The 21,834-nt window shown below is 38.4% G+C and overlaps 1 protein-coding gene and 1 non-coding gene across 4 annotated transcripts in view; both read right to left on the reverse strand.

The window, feature by feature from the left end:
* Positions 1–228: 228 nt before the first annotated feature.
* The window catches only part of SLC30A4 (solute carrier family 30 member 4), a 53,144-nt gene continuing 31,538 nt past the window's right edge, over positions 229–21,834 (reverse strand). For 2 of the 3 annotated variants that reach the window (XM_058427712.1, XM_032175287.2), the window contains exons 4-8: positions 10,564–10,717; positions 8,680–8,881; positions 7,395–7,500; positions 6,473–6,607; positions 229–5,164 (exon numbers count right to left, since the gene is read on the reverse strand). In XM_058427712.1, the coding sequence (XP_058283695.1) occupies positions 5,010–5,164; positions 6,473–6,607; positions 7,395–7,500; positions 8,680–8,881; positions 10,564–10,717 (752 nt within the window). In that variant the 3' untranslated portion in view covers positions 229–5,009. Of the gene's footprint in view, positions 5,165–6,472; positions 6,608–7,204; positions 7,501–8,679; positions 8,882–10,563; positions 10,718–21,834 lie in introns of those variants that run through there. The other variant, XM_058427714.1, reaches the window with a different exon arrangement.
* Positions 11,421–11,524, reverse strand: LOC116482815 (small nucleolar RNA U13). The gene has a single exon (XR_004252077.1). It is a non-coding gene; the product is annotated as a small nucleolar RNA U13 (small nucleolar RNA).

Consider the following 21,834-nt stretch of genomic DNA (forward strand, 5'->3'; position numbering starts at 1 on the left):
GACTGTAGGGTCACTGCATGTGACTGATACCAACAGAGAAAGGTTCTTTTAATAAATCTTTCTATACTATCTAGAAGATTTTTTCAGTTTTATTTCTTAAACATATAAGAGGGCATTATAAAATGACATTATAAAACTAGATAGGTTATAAAAGATTTTCTTTCGTTTTTAAGAACAATGTTTTTAGGCCTACTAATATTACTTAATAAAAAGAACAGATATTTAAGGGACTGTACATATTTATTTAATAAACCACATGGCAGAACAACACTTTAATAAGTGTATAGGAAATTACAATTTGAAAGTTGCAAATACAGTACATATATATATATATATATATACTTTGATCTTAATTAACATGGACAAACCCCAGCTTCAAAATCTTTCTAAAATCAATCATATGCAAAATACCTGGTTTCTGAAAGGGCATATGATAAAGTATATACAATTTCTTAAACTGTGATATGGCTTATTTAATAACATGTATTTATTGAGAGAAGCATAAACTTTCCAAATATACAATATCTTCCAGGTAGAAAGATGATATACTGGCATATTTCAATTTTGTGTTGCAGTTATCTGAGAATACACTAAATTGCACTATTTAAGTGGACACTGTCATAGATTTAACTGGGAAAGTCTCCATAAATGTTTTCCAATCTTATCAAAAAATCAAATTGGTCCTCAATGATTGGAACAGCAGGTTAAACCCTTTACAAGTGAGAATTCAATGACTGGCGGGCCTGAGTGTGCACATGTAATTCAATACTGAGGAACTCCCACAACACTGTCTTCTAATTTGCATGCTCCCACGAACATCACAAATAATATATCTGATTGGCAATCAGTAAAACAAATCTCAAGCCCTGGTTGTCAAGATTCACACAACACATCTGGAGTTAGGGTTTGCAAATTGTATTTTGGCTACAGCGATATTAAGCTTTATCAATTATTTGGAGATCAGACTTGCCTCCCCTCAACATAGCATATAGTGATGTGTGTTCATTTACGACTAATAACCAACTGGTTATGTGGCAAAAAAACATTGTTGATGTGGCAACCGGTGATGTGGCAAAAAAACAGTGATGGGAACTCTAAGTTGTAAAAATCTGACTCACAGTACATAAGGCATAGCTAATGGAAATGTATGGAGGAATTACAATAGCTTCCAGTTCTGCATATCAAACCCTTCTGAGATATGCTTTCTTCAGTTACACTCCCATTATGTTTCTAAGGCAGCATAATTGTTAGTGGAATAATAGGTCTTTTCCTGAAACAGATCAAAAGGCTGCATCTGGCCATAGTTGTGAAACACAGGCTTATGTACCCAAGTAACTCTGATTATTTGCAAATATTAATTAAAATATATCACACCAAAGAACTGCCAAGTTTTTATATTGTGGTCTGTGGTCCTGTCGTAATCTGTTTTCCCAGTGCAAAATTAACAATGTTATGTGTTCATCCGACTCAGCCACTGCTTTTCACAGGGCATAGAGCTCTTTGAGAGCTCAGCTGAGAAGTGTAATCCATGGTTGTAGCTCAACAAGTGAAGGACAGACCAAACACTTTTTGTCAGCAGTCATTCAGTCCTTGGTCCTATCTGCTAAGTTAACGTCCTTTTCTGTGGGTTTTGTTAAGTTACAAAAAGTGAAATCAAATTCTCAAATCTCATAGACTCAGTAAAGTAAAGATACAAACTATGTAGTTCTTGCTACAAAAACAAAGCACAGGAAACTTTATGTGTACCTCACTTTAAGCAGAACACGATAGTTAAGATTTACAAAAGTTTTCATGGCTGGGTGCGGTGGCTCACACCCTGTAATCCCAGCCCTTTGGGAGCCCGAGGTGGGAGGATTTCTTGAGCCCAGGAGCTCAAGACCAGCCTGGGCAACATAGGGAGACCCCATCTCATTTAAAAAAAAAAAAAAAAAAAAGATTTACAAAGGTTTGCAGTGTTTCTGTATTTTACAAAAGGATTCTTTTTGGCTGGGCACAGTGGTTCATGCCTATAATCCCAGCACTTTGGGAGGCCGAGGTGGGCAGATCACTTGAGCTCAGGAGTTCAAGACCAGCCTGGGCAACACGGTGAAACACTGTGTCTACCGAAAATACAAAAAATTAGCTGGGTGTGGTGGTGCATGCCTGTGGTACCAGCTACTTGGGAGGCTGAGATGGGAGGATCGCTTGAGCCTGGGAGGCAGAGACTGCAGTGAGCCAAATTGTGCCACTGCACTCCAGCCTGGGTGACAGTGAGACACCATCTTAAAAAAAAAAAAAAAAGAATTCTTTTCAATACTCAAATGAATTTTAGCCTGTTTTATCAAATATGTTTTTTAAGGAACAGGTCGATATAAAAGCGAGATATGCCTTTATAAGATAAAGAAAAGTTTGCAAGAAACAAGCTCAATAGGTATAAAAAAATGATTAGAATATGATGAATTTTTTTCCTTTCTACTTGCTAGATACTCAGTCCATAAATATGTCCAGATGTCCACTGAAATATCTCTCATTTATTCTTACTTGGTTTCTATATGTAAGAATATTTTGATTTAAATAGTTTATATGCTCCTAAAATTTCTGAGAAATTCAAGTCATTATTTTAAATGACTTCACAATAGGAATCCCATCATGTATATTTTCTTTTCCTTTTTGTTTTTGAGATAGGGTCTCATTTTGTTACTCAGGCTGGAGTGCAATGGTGTGGACACGGCTCACTGCAGCCTCAACCTCCTGGGCTCAAGCACTTCTGCCACAGCCTTACAAGTAGCTGATACTACAGGTGTGCACGACGCCTGACTAATTTTTATATTTTTGTAGAGATAGGGTCTCTACAAAAGACCAGGCTGGTCATGAACTCTTGGCCTCAAGGGGTACTCCCACCTTTGCCTCCCCAAATGCTGAGATTACAGGCATGAGCCACTGTGTCTGGCCACATAAATTTTCAGTTCAATTCAACAAACATCTACGGGGTTTCATTAGAGGGACCATCAATCCTTTTACTGACACCATTAACTCCCAACAATCTTATAGGTAAATCTGGGTTTTCTTATCTTAGGTTTACTTATAGTAAGGTACTTGGTAAGAAGATAAAATGTTTCCTATTCTTCATTTATATTGTAAGTCATCTGCATGCTTATCTAGAATTTCAACTCACAATTTGCCTGGTACATTGTTACCCTACTCTGATTCTTAGAGGAGCCCAAGAACCATATCCATTCCTGGTGTAAGAAACTGTCACTGTTGAAAAGGGACTCCAAATGTGCATAAAAGCTAATCTCAAAACCAATGGTTGCAAAATGAAACATGAACAGTCAAGCTGCCTCTTTAACAGAGGCATTTACAATTAGGTTGCCTTCAGTTTGGAAACCTCTGTTTAGTTTCCCTGCAACACAGATTTAATGTCCATCCCTATCTAGTGCTTTAAAACACACACATACAGGCCAGGCATGGTGGCTCATGCTGTAATCCCAGCACTCTGGAAGGCTGAGGCAGGCGGATCACCTGAGGTCAGGAGTTCAAGACCAGACAGGCCAACGTGGCGAAACCCCATCTCTACTAAAAATACAAAAAAATGAGCTGGGTGTGGTGTACCTGTAGTCCCAGCTAGTTGGGAGGCTGAAGCAGAAGAATCACTTGAACCCAGGAGGCAGAGGTTGCAGTGAGCAGAGGCCACACACCACTGCACTCCAGCCTGGGTGACAGAGTGAGACTCTCTCAAGAACAAAAACAAAAACAAAACCACACACATACATAAGGTCAAAAATCCTTTACATTTCTGTTTTCTCAAAGTAATATCTTCCCCCAACCCCTTGGACATTTCTGCTATGGTATTATTGGAAAACCTCAAAATTGTATTTTAGGGTTTCTGGAGTCCACAGAGAATCCCTAACCCATATCATAAAACATAAAATATATAATAAAACATAACCCGTATCATAAAACATAAAATTCTCTCTGAAGTAATGTTGTTAAACTATGTCAAAGGTGGGAATTATAAACTGAACCCTCTAGAGTTTACCCGAAAGGCTAAACACACAGATGATCTGGAGTGGAGGCAGGAACCAATGTACCACATTTTTTGTACAAATTGTTGGCAGTTCTTAAAGGGACAGAAGATTACTGTTTACATTTTGCAGTCTCTTGCTTTTTTAAGACAATTCCATGAATGATAAAAGTGATGTTGGGAAGACCTAAACCTGAAACTCCAACCCCCATCCTTGCTCTTTTATTTTGTTTTAAATCATCATATAGTAATTTGAGTTTAAGACTAACTTCAGCCATTCAGAATAATATTGAAAGTATTTCCTAAATCATTTAATAACAGTGACCACAATAAGTAAAGATTTGGTTCTAAGATTACAAATAATCAAAAATGTTAACTTTGAGATTCAAAACCCTGTAGCATCTGGAAAAGGTTGTTTATAAAGTATAACCATAACAATAACATTAAGACTTATTTGTGAAATAAAACATTTCTGAAACACTTAGGAATACATGCTTATTCCACTTTTGGGATAACTACTAGTACTTTCTGAAATCTGTTGGGTAGTAATTTCTGTAAAAAGAAAGCAGCAATTCCAGAAGCTGGGTGTCGAGATTATTATACATAATAAAAAAAATTCAGTTTTCCAGCACTGGCTTAATATAAAATGGCCTTAAAAAGTATTTTTAAATGCAAATATTGAATTCTTGATGCTTCCTTTAAGACATGTACTCTGTCAAATTAATGAAGTATGATCTTGGATTGTCTTCTATGAGGTATCTGTAGAGTCACGTCTCATTCTGTAAACAGTGTTTGGGAAACATCTTCATCTGAAAATTATGGCAAAGTCTCCTTTTACCATTAAACAGAGACTAGCACTGTCAGGCTGGGGCGACTGTTTGAGAGACTGACGCTTGATATGGACACAGCTGTCAGGGATTCCATTTTCTCATTTAGGTTTGCATTTATTGCTCTCAAGTCTGTGACTGCAGGATAAATAAGGCAAGAGTCCCCAAAATATATAAAATTAGGGACTAGAACTCTGACAATTTGCACAAGTTCTGTCCACTTCTTGCCTGTAACTCTGAAGCTGAATAGTACATCTATACATGCCAAATGTGTTCAATAATAAATGGTTTGCTTTGGACTGTACTTCCTCCCATTTAGATGAACTTCCAGGAACTGCAATGTCAAGAAAATATCATTACTATCCATTGTACAGTTACATCTTGAATAAGATACAAGGAAAAAAACAACAAATATACTGGGAATATATTTTTATTAGTCTGATTTCTACCCTCTCTAAGCTATTCTGTTAGATAAGTAGGTCAATTTACACATCCTTAATGGCTTCTCATTATTCTAACCTCTCCAGTCTACTCTCAGGTAGAGAAAGAATACCAGACATCAGTTACAAACCTGTCATTAAAATATCTTATGCACATTAAAAGTAAACCTCATGCATGTATTATTTTGATTTAAAAAGCATCAATAGCATCAATCTGTGAAATGACTTGAAGAAATAAAAATGTAAGAATCTAGCTTTTCCTATGTAGAAAAGAGCATGGGAAATATTCTTTCATTTTTTTTTTAAATTTTTGAGATGGAGTTTCGCTCTTGTTGCCCAGGCTGGAGTACAATGGCGCCATCTTGGCTCACTGTAGCCTCTGCGTCCTGAGTGCAAGCAATTCTCCTGCCTCAGCCTCCCAAGTAGCTGGGATTACAGGCACGTGTCATCACGACCGGCTAATTTTTGTATTTTTCAGTAGAGATGGGGTTTTGTCATGTTGGCCAGGCTGGTCTTGAACTCCTGACCTCAGGTGATCCACCCACCTTGGCCTCCCAAAATGTTGGGATTACAGGCGTAAGTCAACGTGCCAGGCTGGGAAATATTCTTTTTTTTTTTTTTTTTTTTTTTCCGAGATGGAGTCTTGCTCTGTCACCCAGACTGGACTGCAGTGGCACAATCTCGGCTCACTGCAACCTCCACTTCATGAGTTCAGGCAATTCTCCTGCCTCAGCCTCCCGAGTAGCTGGGATTACAGGCATGCACCACCATGCCTAGCTAATTTTTGTATATTTAGTAGAGACGGGGTTTCACCATGTTGGCCAGGCTGGTCTCGAACTCCTGACCTCAGGTGATCCACCCACCTCTGCCTTCCAAAGTGCTAGGATTACAGGCATGAGCTACCATGCCGGTTGGGAAATATTCTTAATGCCTTTAATCTGAAGGTTAAAATCAGTTTGTAATATCTCAAAGAGATAGAAAATTATTGTTCTGGTATCAATACTGACCTGCAACTTACCCTTTAAAGAGTCTTTTGTTTAAGGCTCTTAACAAAAGCCTTTGTTTTTTAAAGACAAAGGCTTTTGTCTTAAAACAAATCTTTTCAGCAGAAAAGTCTTCCTACATAATTATAAGCAGGGATGTTTAGTTTCAAAGGCAGAAGTCCACCAACCCCAGGCCCACATTTACTACCAGCAACATACTTAGCTGTATGTGAACTATGGCAGTAGATTTTCCTGAAGTGAGAGACCAGATATTTAAATCTTCGACTGAATATACATCTTCTATTTTCATCAAGGCTTCTTTGATATAGTCTACATTCAAATGGCTTGGCACACCTATTAGGAATATATAATTTCTAAGTAAAATTTATTTTGGAAATAAAGGAACTTTTACATTACCGATAAGACATTTATCAAAGAAAACAAATGGCTTTGCTAAATTCAGTTTAAACAAATACTTTAAAATATTAATACTTCACGATAAACCATGTACACATATATTTTTATTAAAAATGTAAGATATATACAAGAGGGTAATACATACTTTAAAAACATATTCATTCTCACTAAAAAGGAATGCCAATCAAACCAGAATACTTCATTAACAGATAAGCTAAGAAAAAAAAAAGGAAAAAAGAAGAAAAGAAAAGAATATATAATGATAATAAGCCTATTGTTAAGAACTTTTATTTTCATGATTACACATAGTATCAGTAAGGGAAGAATGCAGTAAATACAACAAAGTCACAATTTAAGTGGAAATTAAGGAATTAATACATAGTCTAGAATTGCATTTTTGTCCTAGTGCCACAGTTTATTAGCAACATGACCTTAACCAAAGTATGTTATCCCTCTGAACCTCAATTTTCTTATTTGTAAATGGGGATAATTTACCACATTATCTGCCTTACCTACTTTGCTTAGCTATTATAAGTGTCAAATGGGTAAAAGAGGGGAGAGTTCATTAATTCTTATATGTTACATACATGTAAGGTACTGTTATATAGCCTAAAAGGTATTAGTAGAAAGCAAAACATGTAATTCCTATTCAGAATGTCCCCTGACTCCCAATCTGCTTTAGGGAAGTAATAAACTCATAATGAGGATATTAGTGAGATCTTACCTTCTAGTATTATAACTACGGTATCCCATATGATTCGAAATGTTGTAAAAGCCACAAGTAATGAAAATACGTATGTACAGATGGGATCAGCAATCTTGTATTCTGGCTAAAGAGTAATAGATCAAAATTTATGATTAAATAGACAGATATAAAACAGACTACAAAGCAAAGCAAGGAATATGTCCCTTCTTGCTTGATTTTCTTTAGCAGAATTACAGAATACCTTTAAAACTTGGATACTGTAATTGAAAAGCATCTTCACTCTATCCTAGACAGTTTATGTTACTTGCCTCATGGGACCTATTTCCAGAAATGTAATCACTTGTTCTATTGTTCCTTGTGCCGTCTCTAAATCTTCTAGAATATTAGAGCTGGAAAGAAGTGTGTGTGTGTGTGTGTGTGTGTGTGTGTGTGTGTGTGTGTGTATTTTTAAAGACAAAGTCTTGCTATGTTGCCCAGGTTGGTCTTGAACTCCTGGGCTCAACTGATCCTCCAGCCTCAGCTGGGATTATAGGCACAGCCACTGTACTCAGCTCTGGAAAAAGTTTTAGCAGCCACTAGTCTAAGCCCCCTGTAATAAAGAAGAGGGAACTCAAGTTTAGAGCTGAGGTATTTGCTCTCAAGGTCAAAGCATTAATGGCAGAGCCAAGACTAGAACCCACTCAGATCTCTGGATTTTTAGTCCAGTGCACATTTTACTACCTAGTAATTCAATCACGAGTTTTAAAATTGAGTTATCTAGGTAAGCATGGTGGCTCATGCCAGTAATCTCAGCACTATGGGAGGCTGAGGTGGGTGGATCACTTGAGGCCAGGAATTCGAGACCAGCCTGGCCAACATGGCGAAACCTTGTCTCTACTAAAAATACAAAAATTAGCTGGGCATGGTGGTGTGTACCTGTAATCCCAGCTACTCGGGAGGCTGGGGCATGATAGTCACTTGAGCCTGGGAGGCAGAGGCTGCAGTGAGCCAAGATTGTGCCACTGCACTCCAGCCTGGGCGAGAAAGTGAGACTCTGTCTCAAAAATAAATAAATAAATAAAAAAGAAAATTGAATAATCCAGTGAAGGTACTACAAAACCAAATACAGATAAGTTACCCTGTGACGTGATATCATTTTGTTTACTGCTAACAAAAGAATTATAATGATTGTCAAGTAAACTTACATCAATGTAAAATGAATAGAACTGGCATTGGTGTCCAGTATACTGATATGACAATCAGCCTTAGTTTTCATGTTGAAATTAAATACATTTTAAAATAGAAAAATTACCAATCATATTACCTTGAATCGTATGATGTATGCAGCTATTAGCACACCAACACTCTGTACCAAATCTCCCAAAGCATGTACAAATGCAGCTCTCACTGCCAGGCTATCCTGCCCATGGTTACGTTCACATCCAGGACCTCTGGTAGGGGAATTTGAAGGCAGGGAGTGGGAATGGGAGTGATGGTGACCAGACTGGTTCAACAGAAACCCCATTCTGTTAAAAATAAAAGAAAACATTATTTTTCCTAATATTGACAAAAACATTTGTCACCAGTCAGACACTAATGAGGTAACATGGAACTCATTTATTTAATAAATTTGGAGCAACTATTATTTATCAGGTACTGTTCTAGGTACTGGGGTCAAAACAGTGATAAGATAGACATATCCCTACCCCCATGGAGCTTATGTTCCAGTAGAGAAGGCAGAGAAGCCAACAAATAAATACATAATATATAGCCAGGCAATGTGAAATGCTTTGGAGAAACATAAGGCATTGTAAGGGGATGGAGGATGATGGGCAGAGTGGTAACGGAAGGCCTCTCAGATTTTCTCTGAGCAGATACCTGAAGGAGGTCAGAGAGCAAGTGGTGGAAGAGTGTTCTAGGCAGAAGAATAGCAGAGCAAAGGCCCTAACATGAAAATGTGCTCTGTGTACTTGAAAAAAGAAAGACAGCCACTGTGGGCCAGAATAAAGTGAGCAAAAGTGCTAGGAGATGAGTTGTAGAGGTACACAGAGTCTTACTAACAAGGCTGCAGTAAAAATTTGATTACATTCGGGGACTGCTGTGGGGTGGGGGGAGGGGGGAGGGATAGCATTAGGAGATAGACCTAATGCTAAATGACGAGTTAATGGGTACAGCACACCAACATGGCACATGTATACATATGTAACAAACCTGCACGTTGTGCACATGTACCCTAAAACTTAAAGTACAGTAATAATAAAATTAAAAAAAAATTTGATTTCATTCTAAGTACAAATAGAAGCCACTAGGGCAGGGATTGGTAAACTGTAGCTGGTAAATCATATTTGGCTCACTGATTTTTTTTTGTACATAAAGTTTTATTGGAACACAGCCATGTTCATTTGTTTACATGCTAAGTGTGGCTGTTTTTGTTTTATAACAAGTGTTGAGTAGCTTTGAAAGAGAATATATAGATCTCAAAGCTTAAAATATTTACTATCTAGCCTTTTACAGAAAAAAAATTGCTGACCCTGGTCTAAATGATTAAATCTGTAACTTCAACTTTATTATTTTTTGTTTGTTTGTTTTTGAGACAGGGTTTTGCTCTGTTGCCCAGGCTGGAGTGCAGTAGCCCAATCATAGCTCAATGCAGTCTTGATCGCCTGTGCTCAAGTGACCTTCCCACTTTAGCCCCCCAAGTAGCTGAGACCACAGGCAGGAGCCACCACGCCTGGCTAATTTTTATTTTTAGTAGAGATGAGGTCTCACTATGTTGGCCAGGCTGTCTTGAACTCCAGAGCGCAAGTGATCTTCCCACCTTGGCCTCCCAAAGTGTTGGGATTATAGGTGTGAACCACTGTATATGGCCTAACTTAAACTTTCAAAAGTTTCTTCCCTAAAAAGTTTTAAGGGAAAAAAATTGATAGCTTAAGAAAAAAAAATCTAGTTAACACAAAAGTATTCTAAAAGTTAAACAACAACAAAAAACTTTGTCCTACTTAAATTCATGATTTTGACTCAATCTCCAATATACCTGGGCAAACTAATGAGGAATTTATAATGTCCATAGTGTTTCATTTATCAGAAAAGTTAATGAGTTATATCATTTTTAAAATATCAAAATACCACTGAATATTACTGAATGCATATGCAATAGTCTCTGAGTTCACAGTACTTGAAAATATTAATGTGAAAAAATAGAGCTTACATTACATTAACTGCAACTCCAACAGCTGCGGTGATGAGCATTATATCTCCATTTATTTCATAGTTCATATGGATAGTTCTTTGCACAGCTTCATATAAGAGGAATCCCATAAGTATATACACCAACAGCACACTAATCATAGCTGACAAAACCTCTAGAGAGAAAAACACATATAACAAATATATTTTCAGCATGGTTACTACACTTCATACCAACTAAATATTATACAGTCTTTTTTATATTCTTTCCTCTAAGGAGATAAAAGCACTCTATTGTTTCTGTCACGTCATTTTTCTTATTTATTTTTTTGAGACAGGGTCTCACTCTGTCACCCAGGCTGGAGTGCAGTGGCCTGATCATACATGGTTCACTGCAGCCTCGATCTCCCAGGCTCAAGTGATCCTCCCATCTCAGCCTCCAAGTAGCTGGTACTACAGGCACATGCCACCATACCTGGCTAATCATTTTTCTTATTTAAAATGTGTTTAGCACTTACAGAAAAAAAAAGTGGTTAGCAGCTTGACTGATCTGGATCCTCCACTAATTTACCCTTACCTCTCCCTCTCCTCCACTCATCTCTCTCCAGGATCAAATTATGTATATTTACAGACCACGCACAAGGTAAAAAAATGACAAAATGCGAAAAAATATTTGTCATGTATGTGATCACAGACTAATTTCTGGATATAAAAAAGTACACTCAAAAGTCAGTAACAGGCAAGGTGTGGTGGCTCATGCCTGTAATCCCCCAACACTTTGGGAGGCTGAGATGGAAGGATCACTTGAGCCCATGAGTTGGAGATCAGCCTAGGCAACATAGAGAGACTCCATCTCTCTTTGTTTTTCCCTTCCCTTCATGTCAAATGGGTAATGTGCCAATGTTGTAACAAGGTTCCAGGGTGGCACATCTCACACATGTATGTGAACAACTAATTATCAAGCTCATGAACTACAAGAGGATCAAGACTCTATCTTTAAAAAAAATATTAAAAATTAGCTGGACATGGTGGTGAGCGCCTATGGTCCCAGCTACTCAGGAGGCTGAGGTGGGAGGATTGTTTAAACCCAGGAGGTCGAGGCTGCAGTGAACCGTATGCTACTGGACTCCAGCCTGGTCTCCAGAGCTGTCTCAAAAAAAAAAAAAAAATCAATAAGAAAATTCACAGTAAACAGAAATGGCCAAATTCTCAAAATCAGTCATAATACATGAAATTCAAATAGGAGTAAGATTTATTTCCTCCTATTAAATTGGCATTTTTTAAAAAATCAAAAGTTTGATAATAGCCAGAGTTAGCAAGGATCTACTGGTGGAAGTATCTAATAGTATTACCTTTTTGGAGAGCCAATTGGTAAAACTAATCAAAACTTAAAATGTATACATTCCTTGATCTAACAATTGTACTTTTAGGACTCTACCTGATAGAAACACCTGCACGTGTGCAAAGATATCTACAAGGCTTTCACTGTAGCATTGTCTGTAGCAACCAAAAAAAAAAAAAAAAACCTGGAGACATCCTAAATGTCCACCAAAGAGGAACTTCATAAGTTATGATTTATACAGTGGGGATACCACACAACCATTTATTTTATTTTTTTTTTTTTGAGACGGAGTCTCGCTCTGTCGCCCAGGCTGGAGTGCAGTGGCGCAATCTTGGCTCACTGCAAGCTCCGCCTCCCGGGTTCACGCCATTCTCCTGCCTCAGCCTCTCCGAGTAGCTGGGACTACAGGCGCCCGCCACCACGCCCAGCTAATTTTTTGTATTTTTAGTAGAGACGGGGTTTCACCGTGGTCTCGATCTCCTGACCTCGTGATCCGCCCGCCTCGGCCTCCCAAAGTGCTGGGATTACAAGCGTGAGCCACCGCGCCCGGCCCCATTTAGTTTTTAAAAAAGGAAAAGAAGAAAAAAAATCAAACAAACTGATAATCACAAGAAAGTATTACATTTGGGAAGTGGTACTAGAAGTTTGGGGGATTTATTTTTCACTGTGTTATTTTTGGTAATATTTAAAGTGTTTTAAGTTTTTACCAAAAATGCATATTACCTTTAGACTAAAAAAATTTTCTTAAGGCATGCAAATATTCATGCCTTCATGAAGGCTATTAATTAAACGTTGTATATAATAGCAAATTATTGGAAACAACCAAAAAAGTGATTAGTAGGGACCTTGTAATGTGGAATACTATGCATGTATAAAGAAGAAAAGAGCTTATTCTGGTAAGGAATAATGCCCAAGACATAGTGTTATGTGAAAAAAAGCAAAGTACACAACTGTGTATGATACATTACCATTTGTATAAAAAAAAAGAAAAAAGAGAATATATAAATAATCACCTGTAAATGCAATCTCCAGAAGGATTATACAAAATACTCATAAAAACCTGGTTATCTTGGGTGAGGAGAACTGGTGGCTGGGAGACAGGGATGACCTTGACCTATATATGCTTCTGTACCATTTGAATTTTCTACTATGTAAATATAAAGCAAAATAATTTTGTATCTTTTCAAAATAACAAAAAGAGCAATGTGAAGTACATTTAAAAACAGTAAGTCCAGACGCGGTGGCTTATGCCTGTAATCCCAGCACTTTGGGAGACCAAGGTGGGCAGATCACCTGAGGTCAGGATTTCAAGACCAGCCTGACCAACATGGCAAAAGCCCGTCTCTACTAAAAATAGAAAAATTAGCTGGGCATGGTTGTGGGTGCCTGTAATCCCAACTCCTTGGGAGGCTGAGGCAGAAGAATCACTTGAACTCAGGAGCAGGAGGTTGCAGTGAGCCAAGATCACACCACTGCACTCCAGCCTGAGTGAAAATTAACATTATTATATGAAACAAGCATTAACCCTCAAACAATAAAAGGAAGAAAATAATTTAAGGAATATTTTTCCTTTAGAGAAACCTGACACTAATCCTGTAAGTGTTAATAGGTAAAATAATCTGGAAAACTGTTATGTGGAAGAACTCATTGCTCAAAAGTTAAGTATATTGGACTCTGACACATTTTCATTCCAATTTATAAATTATAACACAAAAAAATTATCTAGCAATTATAGGCTATTTCCTGAAGACACCTAATGTAGTTAAAACTCCTATAAAAACCGTTGGGCATGGTGGCTCACGCCTGTAGTCCCAGCACTTTGGGAGGCTGAGGCGGGTGGATCACAAGGTCAGGAGTTCGAGACCAGCCTGGCCAATATGGTGAAACGCTATCTCTACTAAAAGTGCAAAAATTAGCTGGGCATGGTGGCGGGTGTCTGTAGCCCCAGCTACTCAGGAGGCTGAGGCAGGAGAATTGCTTGAACCTGGGAGGGTGGAGATTGCAGTGAGCTGAGATTATGCCACTGCACCCCAGCCTGGCTGACAGAGTGAGACTCTGTCTCAAAAACAAAAACAAAATAACACTCCTATAAAAACCTGTGCATCAACAGAACAGATATAGGAATAAAACAAAAACATACCATTTCTATTCAAAAACTATGGAACACCTATTTCTAACATACAGATAATCATACTTTGAAAGAGATATGTTAATATATTTTTAAAAGAGATATAAGCTGAAAAAGAGAAAAGACCAAATGAAATATACAAAGCTATGGAGAGACCTCTATATTAAGTACAGACTATACACTCTTTGAGGATATGGTCCAAGTCTTATTTCATGTCATATTTACTGTAGTACTTAGGAGAGTAGTTCACATTGATAGCAGGTATTCAAATATTTATGGATGATTTTGTAGAATCAAATTAGTCAAGGGTTAAGCAAGGGAAGATGATAAAAAGCTATACAATTAAGAAAATGAAGCTAAATATGAATAATAGGTTATTACTTAATCCCCCAAAAAACAAAAAGTAAATAAGTTAAAAGAGAAGGTGTAAGCCAAATAAAAAAAACACATGGGATTTCTTGTCAAAGTTATAACTGCTGATGGTAAAGTACACATATAAAAATACTGTAAAGAGGCCGGGTGCAGTAGCTCATACCTGTAATCCCAGCACTTTGGGAGGCTGAGGTGGGCAGATCACCTGAGGTCAGGAGTTTGAGACCAGCCTGGCCAACATGGCAAAACCCCATCTCTACTAAAAGTACAAAAATTAGCTGGTCATGGTGGCAGCCGCCTGTAATCCCAGCTACTCAGGAGGCTGAGGCACAAGAATTGCTTAAACCTGGGAGGTGGAGGTTGCAGTGAGCTAAGATTGCACCACTGCACTCCAGCCTGTGTGGCAGAGTGAGACTCTGTCTCAAAAAAAAAAAAAAAAAAAAACAAAAAACTGTAAAGAAGAAATAATTTAAAAAATTCGAAACTATAGAATCTCATGTGCTTGTGGTAGCCTCCTACCACCAGGAGAACTTTAACCAAGTACCAAGGCTAAAGCTAGCAGTTAGCTCACCATAGTTTTTAAGGTGCCCTAATCAAAATTTTAATATAAAAATTATGAAGCATGTGGTGGCTCACACCTGTAATCCCTGCTACTTGGGAAGCTGAGGGGGGAGGATCACTTGAGGTCAAGAGTTCAAGACCAGCCTGAGCAACATAGTGAGACCCTGTCTCTCCCCCGAAAATTGGCCAAGTGTGGTGGTGTATGCCTATTGTCCCAGCTACTTGGGAGGTTGAGGCAGGAGGATCACTTGGAGTTTGAGGATGCAGTGAGCTACAACAGTGCCACTACACTCCAGCCAGGGTGAGAGTGAGACCCCTGTCTCTCAAAAAAAAAAAAAAAAAAAACTACGAAGCAATACACTTTATACTTATAAAGATTCATAGTCACATAAGTTAATGTCATAGAGATGTGCTTGGTTATGAAAATTTAAAACTCATAATTAAAAATTACTTCAAAACCCCTTATATAATTAGGTTGTCTATACTTTCCAATTTTTCTGGGATAGTCCTAGTTTATGTTTGTTGTTCTGGCATAATTATGAATAGTGCCCCATTTCACTCTCAAAACTGTTCTGGTTTGGATGATAAATTATAGTTACCCTAGTAGGGCTGTCAGATATAATAATGGATGACCAGTTAAATTTGTATTTCAGACAACAAATAATTTTTTAGTGTAAGTATGTCCTACACAGTATTTCAGATATATTAGGCATCCTATGAGTATGCTAAATCTGGCAAATCCCACACTCCAGTGATTTTACCAAACCACTTAAAAATCACCTTTTTGTGAATTCTCAGATAAGGCAAACCTACATTCAAGATAAAGTGAAATGAAAGTCAAACACAGCACATGAACAGAGCTCCTTGGCAGGACTCCCACCCTTACAAGGCCCACTATATTCTGGCAGCCTGCAGCTGAAAAGTCAGTTCTCTATGGCACAGTTTTCACTCACATGAGAAAGATAAGAGATTCTAATACCTGCCTACAGTTAACAGTAATGGAATTCAGCTGATTTCTAGAAACTCCCAAAATGGCATATTAAGATACTGCTATCAATGATATCCGTTTTCTAGTCATTAATAAGGAATGTGCCTCATTAATAAGGAATGTGGTTCCCTTGGTGAAAAGCAAAGACACTGGTCTGTTATCTTTTATTCTAATCACCTGCCAAAATGTCTTCTGGGATAGAGTAGTAATAAATGCAAAAGGGAAAAAAAGTAAACTTTTAAGTAGATTTTTAGGGCTGAGATTTATAATTGGAAGTATAAAGCAAAGACAATACCATCTAACTAAAAATTCTAAGAGCAGAAATATAATAATTTATTCTGATAAAACAAAAAGCTCTTTCATTTGAATACATTAAGCTTTGGTGAAATACTATAAATAGGACTAACTTAGGGTTTAAAAATTTTTCCTTCATAATATTCTTTTTTTTTTTTTTTTTTGAGATAGAGCCTCGCTGTCTCCCAGGCTGGAGTGCAGTGGTGCGATCTCGGCTCACTGCAAACTCCGCCTCCCGGGTTCATGCCATTCTCCTGCCTCAGCCTCCCAAGTAGTAGCTGAATCTACAGGCGCCCACCACCACGCCCAGCTATTTTTTTGTATTTTGTAGTAGAGACGGGGTTTCACCATGTTAGCGAGGATGGTCTAGATCTCCTGACCCCGTGATCCGCCCGCCTCGGCCTCCCAAAGTGCTGGGATTATAGGCGTGAGCCACCACGCCCGGCCCCTTCATAATATTCTTAACATGATGGAATGCAGATAAAAACAGGCAAGATTCTGCTCCCTCCCACTCCCCCATTTAAGAGAGAGGGAAGCTTTCGATCAACAACCAAATTATGACCTGCTGCAATTTTCTCATTCTTGTTCTGGGTTGGTCTTCAGTCACATAACTTACAATAAAGTTTTCCAAGACAAAAGGAGTACATATCAGATGACTATTTCATTTTCTTAAAAGAGACTCAGGAACTTTCACAATTAAAATTCTGGATTTCTGTGAAAGCTACCACCCCATTAGCTTTAGGTAAATTTGTTTTTTTAAATAGAGACAGGGTATCACTATGTTGGCCAGGTTGGTCTTAAACTCCTTGCCTCAAGCAATCCTCTCACATCACCCACTTTAGGTGAACTTGAATGGTCATCTTTCAATCAAAATAGAAATTTAGCATTTAAAAGTCTTGAAAAATGGCTGGGTGTGGTAGCTCATGCCTATAATCCCTGCACTTTGGGAGGCTGAGGAGGACAGATTGCTTGAGCTCAGGAGTTTGAGACCAGCCTGGGAAACATGGTGAAATCTCGTCTCTGAAAAAATAAATAAATAAATAAATAAACAGGTGTGGTAGCACATGCCTATAGTTCTAGCTACTCGGGAGGCTGAGGTGGAAGAATAGCTTGAGCACAGGAGGTCAAGACTGTAGTGAGCCTTGATCATGCCACTGCACTTCAGCCTGGGCAACAGAGCAAGTCCCTGTCTCAGAAAAAAAAAAAGATTTTTATGAAAATACTACAAAACCATTAATATAGTTTTGTTTTGTTTCTCTCTGTCACCCAGGCTGAAGTGCAGTGGCGCAATCTCGGCTCACTGCAACCTCCGCCTCCCAGGTTCAAGCAATTCTCCTTCCTCAGCCTCCCGAGTAGCTGGAATTACAGGCACATGTCACTATGCTCGGCTAATTTTTTTTGGTATTTTTAGTAGAGACGGGGTTTCACCATGTTGGCCAGGGTAGTTTCAAATTCCTGACCTCAGGTGATATGCCCATATCAGCCTCCCAAACTGCTGGGATTACAGGCGTGAGCCACCGCACCCGGCCTAATATAGTTTTTAAAATATATTTTGCCAGCTAAGTCTACACATACATAATTAAATCACTCCACTTGGCTGAACTGGAGCATGAGAGGAGGGAGTAAGATGAGTTAATATGTGTATTTGCTACAAGATCACGGGTCTTTTCATTCAGCTGAAATACAAACAAATGTTTATAGTCAATGATCTAATAAAAACAAATACGCCCTGAATTTCATATATAGAGAATGAACAGTTTGAATGGCTAATAAATGCTAAAAGAAAAAATTAAATAGGAGAAAACATAGATGATTATCAAGTTTTAATAGTACTATATGAAAATTGTTTACTGCATATTTTAAAACATCAATAAATTGCCAAAACTAGGAGTTTTCAAGGTTCGCATGAAAAACACTGGATTCCTTCTCTGTCATCCTCTGTTATTTTCCATCAAGTACCTTATTCTTTCTCTTCCTAGGATTTATTACAATTTATTATTATTATTATTTTTTATTTTTTATTATTATACTTTAGGTTTTAGGGTACATATGCACAATGTGCAGGTTTGTTACATATGTATCCATGTGCCATGTTGTTTTGCTGCACCCATTAACTCGTCATTTAGCATTAGGTATATCTCCTAATGCTGTCCCTCCCCCCTCCCCCCACCCCACAACAGTCCCTGGAGTGTGATGTTCCCCTTCCTGTGTCCATGAGTTCTCATTTTTCAATTCCCACCTATGAGTGAGAACATGCGGTGTTTGGTTTTTTGTCCTTGCGATAGTTTACTGAGAATGATGGTTTCCAGTTTCATCCATGTCCCTACAAAGGACATGAACTCATCATTTTTTATGGCTGCATAGTATTCCATGGTGTATATGTGCCACATTTTCTTAATCCAGTCTATCACTGTTGGACATTTGGGTTGGTTCCAAGTCTTTGCTATTGTGAATAGTGCCGCAATAAACATACATGTGCATGTGTCTTTATAGCAGCAGGATTTATAGTCCTTTGGGTATATACCCAGTAATGGGATGGCTGGGTCAAATGGTATTTCTAGTTCTAGATCCCTGAGGAATCACCACACTGCCAAAAGAACAAAGCCGGAGGATTCACACTACCTGACTTCAAACTATACTACAAGGCTACAGTAACCAAAACAGCATGGTACTGGTACCACAACAGAGACATAGATCAATGGAACAGAACAGAGCCCCCAGAAATGATGCCGCATATCTACAACTATCTGATCTTTGACAAATTTATTATTATTTTTATGTTTGTATACCTATGTACTACGTATTTCCCCACCTATACTATTATTCATTCATTCAACAAGTAACTATGAGGCACTATAACAATTTGCTTCAACTATGTAAATCACACACAATCCAAGCATATTTATATTCATGGGTGTTGTATAAATGTACTGGCCTACCATAACTGTTAACTTTGCTAATGCTATGATGCCAATAATGAGTATTGTTCACTTAACAAAACTCAGTTACAGTTTCACTTAAACTATGTAACACTTGTCTTTCCATTGCTTAAAAAAACTATATATAGCAAACATCTAAAGACAGGTTTCAGAGGTCTATAAAAATGAATAAGGAAGGAGAGTGGAGCTATATTCTCTCTTCTAATTCCTTTTGTGCTATTTTTCTTTTCTACCTTCTTCCAATAGAGGATAGGAAGGAAACAAAAGGAAAAAGAGTGGGCTATATTGGATTTGCCTAGGACTTCTAAACTAGTACATGTTGAGCACTCCTAATGAGAAAATTCAAAATTCTAAATGCTCCAAAATTTGAAACTTTTTGAGCACCAATATGATGCTCAAAGGGGCATTTCAGATTTTGGATTAAGGATGCTCAACCTGTATTTGTATTTCAACTCAGGCTAAAGACATCATAAGAGGATTTTCAGTGGCCCACTGTCACCACCAGAATGGCAAGCTAAACTCCAAAGTTTGTCTTTCGATCTCCCCTTCCATTATAAATAATCTCCTACTTCTGCCTTATTGCTCCCCCTACAACACACCCAAGGTGCCTGCTACTCTCAAGCTGACGTCTAGCTATCCAGTGTGGACTACCTCACTCATGTCTTCTTTCAGCCTCAATAAAAACTCCCATCCCTATGAAGTTCTAGGAATTTATTCTTTTCCTATAGATGTTGATTTGATGTGATTAAATTCTCACTAAGATGTGAATAATTAATAGGCACAACTTTTGTCAGTGGTGGGAGGAAGTTGTCAAAATGAATCACTAACTAGGAGATTATAGGTTTTTTTTGTCTGTGTGTTTGTGGGAAGACTTTTTAGCTGAATAGTTTTCTATCCCTAGAGCAAGAGGGGATAAGAAATCCCAACTACATGGAATTAGCATTGTAACCAGGTACCTAACCCAGGACAATCCATCATCTAGCCAGCTCTGCCAGGGTTTCTGCTCAGTAAAACTACATATCATTAGGAAAGACATCTATCCTATACTGTCACTTAGCCATGAGCCTAGGCCGATTTTTTTTTTTTTGAGACAGAGTCTCACTCTGTCACTCAGGCTGTAGTGCAGTGGCACCATCTCAGCTCACTGCAACTTGCGCTTCCTGAGTTCAAGCAATTCTCCTGCCTCAGCCTCCCGAGTAGCTGGGACTACAGGTGCCCGCCACCATGCCTGGCTAATTTTTTTGTATTTTTAGTAAAGACGGGGTTTCACCATGTTAGCCAGGATGGTCTCAATCTCCTGACCTCGTGATCTGCCCGCCTTGGCCTCTCAGAGTGCTGGGATTACAGGGGTGAGCCACTGTGTCCGGCCCAGGCTGATGATTTTTATTACCATAGTGCAAAGCTTGCTTTTTATTTCAAATACAAACAACTCTGCTTACTGCAGTCCTTTCACATGAGCATTATCTTTATCTAATTCACACAACCTCTTCAGCCCACCGTCTGGAAGAAAAACCATATAAATATAGTCAATTACTTTCACCAGAAGGACAGAAGGATAGAGGCAGAAAGCAAGCAAGCAGGTGGAGCCTGTTCTCTTTAGAATGGCATTTCCTCTTTGTCTGGAAGAGAATGCTATTCCTCCTGAGAACTTGTGGGATTTCTCCTACAGTGTGGTTTCATTACATTCAAAATTTTATTACCTTCCAGAATAAGATAACATGCCCACAATCAAATACATCCAGGCATTTAAAAATAACTCGCATATGGCCCCTACCCTGCTCTCCATCTTCCTACAAAAAGCTGTGACTGTAGTTCATTATAAAACAATAATGAGAGAAAATAGATGAAAAATAAAAACCTGAATGATTTTATACAATCTATGGTCTCACATGAAGGAAAAGTAGCAACAGAACAGAACTGACTCCTGGAATAGCCACTGTATCCCACAAATCTAAGACTACCCTTCTTTCACCTTGACTGATTTTTGCTAAAATGAACTGTTATATTGCGAATAAATTACCAAAGACTTACGAGTTTAAAGAGCATGTCTTGAAAAACTGTTATTTAATCATCAGAGTGAATCATCTTTTTTCCTACTATTTAGCTAAGAATTCTGATTGGGGGAGAAGAACAGTAGGCCATTTTGGAGCATGGAGCATCTTGAGAGATATGAAAAATCTGGGTAAGATGATATACAGGCAGGTAGAAGAGGGAAGGAAAAACAGAAGGCTGAAACTAACTTGTATTGGGAATTTACTCTGTGCCAGAACCATGTTAGGTACTTTATTTTCCTTACCACATTATTTACTTTTCACAATTCTGCAATACAAATATTATTCCTAGTTTACAGAAGAAGAAACTTCTAGTTCAAGAGAGTAACTTAGGCCGGGCGTGGTGGCTCACGCTTGTAATCCCAGCACTTTGGGAGGCCGAGGCGGGCGGATCACGAGGTCAGGAGATCGAGACCACGGTGAAACCCCCTCTCTACTAAAAATACAAAAAATTAGCCGGGCGTGGTGGCGGGCGCCTGTAGTCCCAGCTACTCGGAGAGGCTGAGGCAGGAGAATGGCGTGAACCCAGGAGGCGGAGCTTGCAGTGAGCCGAGATCACGCCACCGCACTCCAGCCTGGGTGACAGAGCGAGACTCCGTCTCAAAAAAAAAAAGAGAG

Source organism: Hylobates moloch, unplaced genomic scaffold (assembly GCF_009828535.3).
Source record: "Hylobates moloch isolate HMO894 unplaced genomic scaffold, HMol_V3 SCAFFOLD_14, whole genome shotgun sequence".
Taxonomy (NCBI): domain Eukaryota; kingdom Metazoa; phylum Chordata; class Mammalia; order Primates; family Hylobatidae; genus Hylobates; species Hylobates moloch.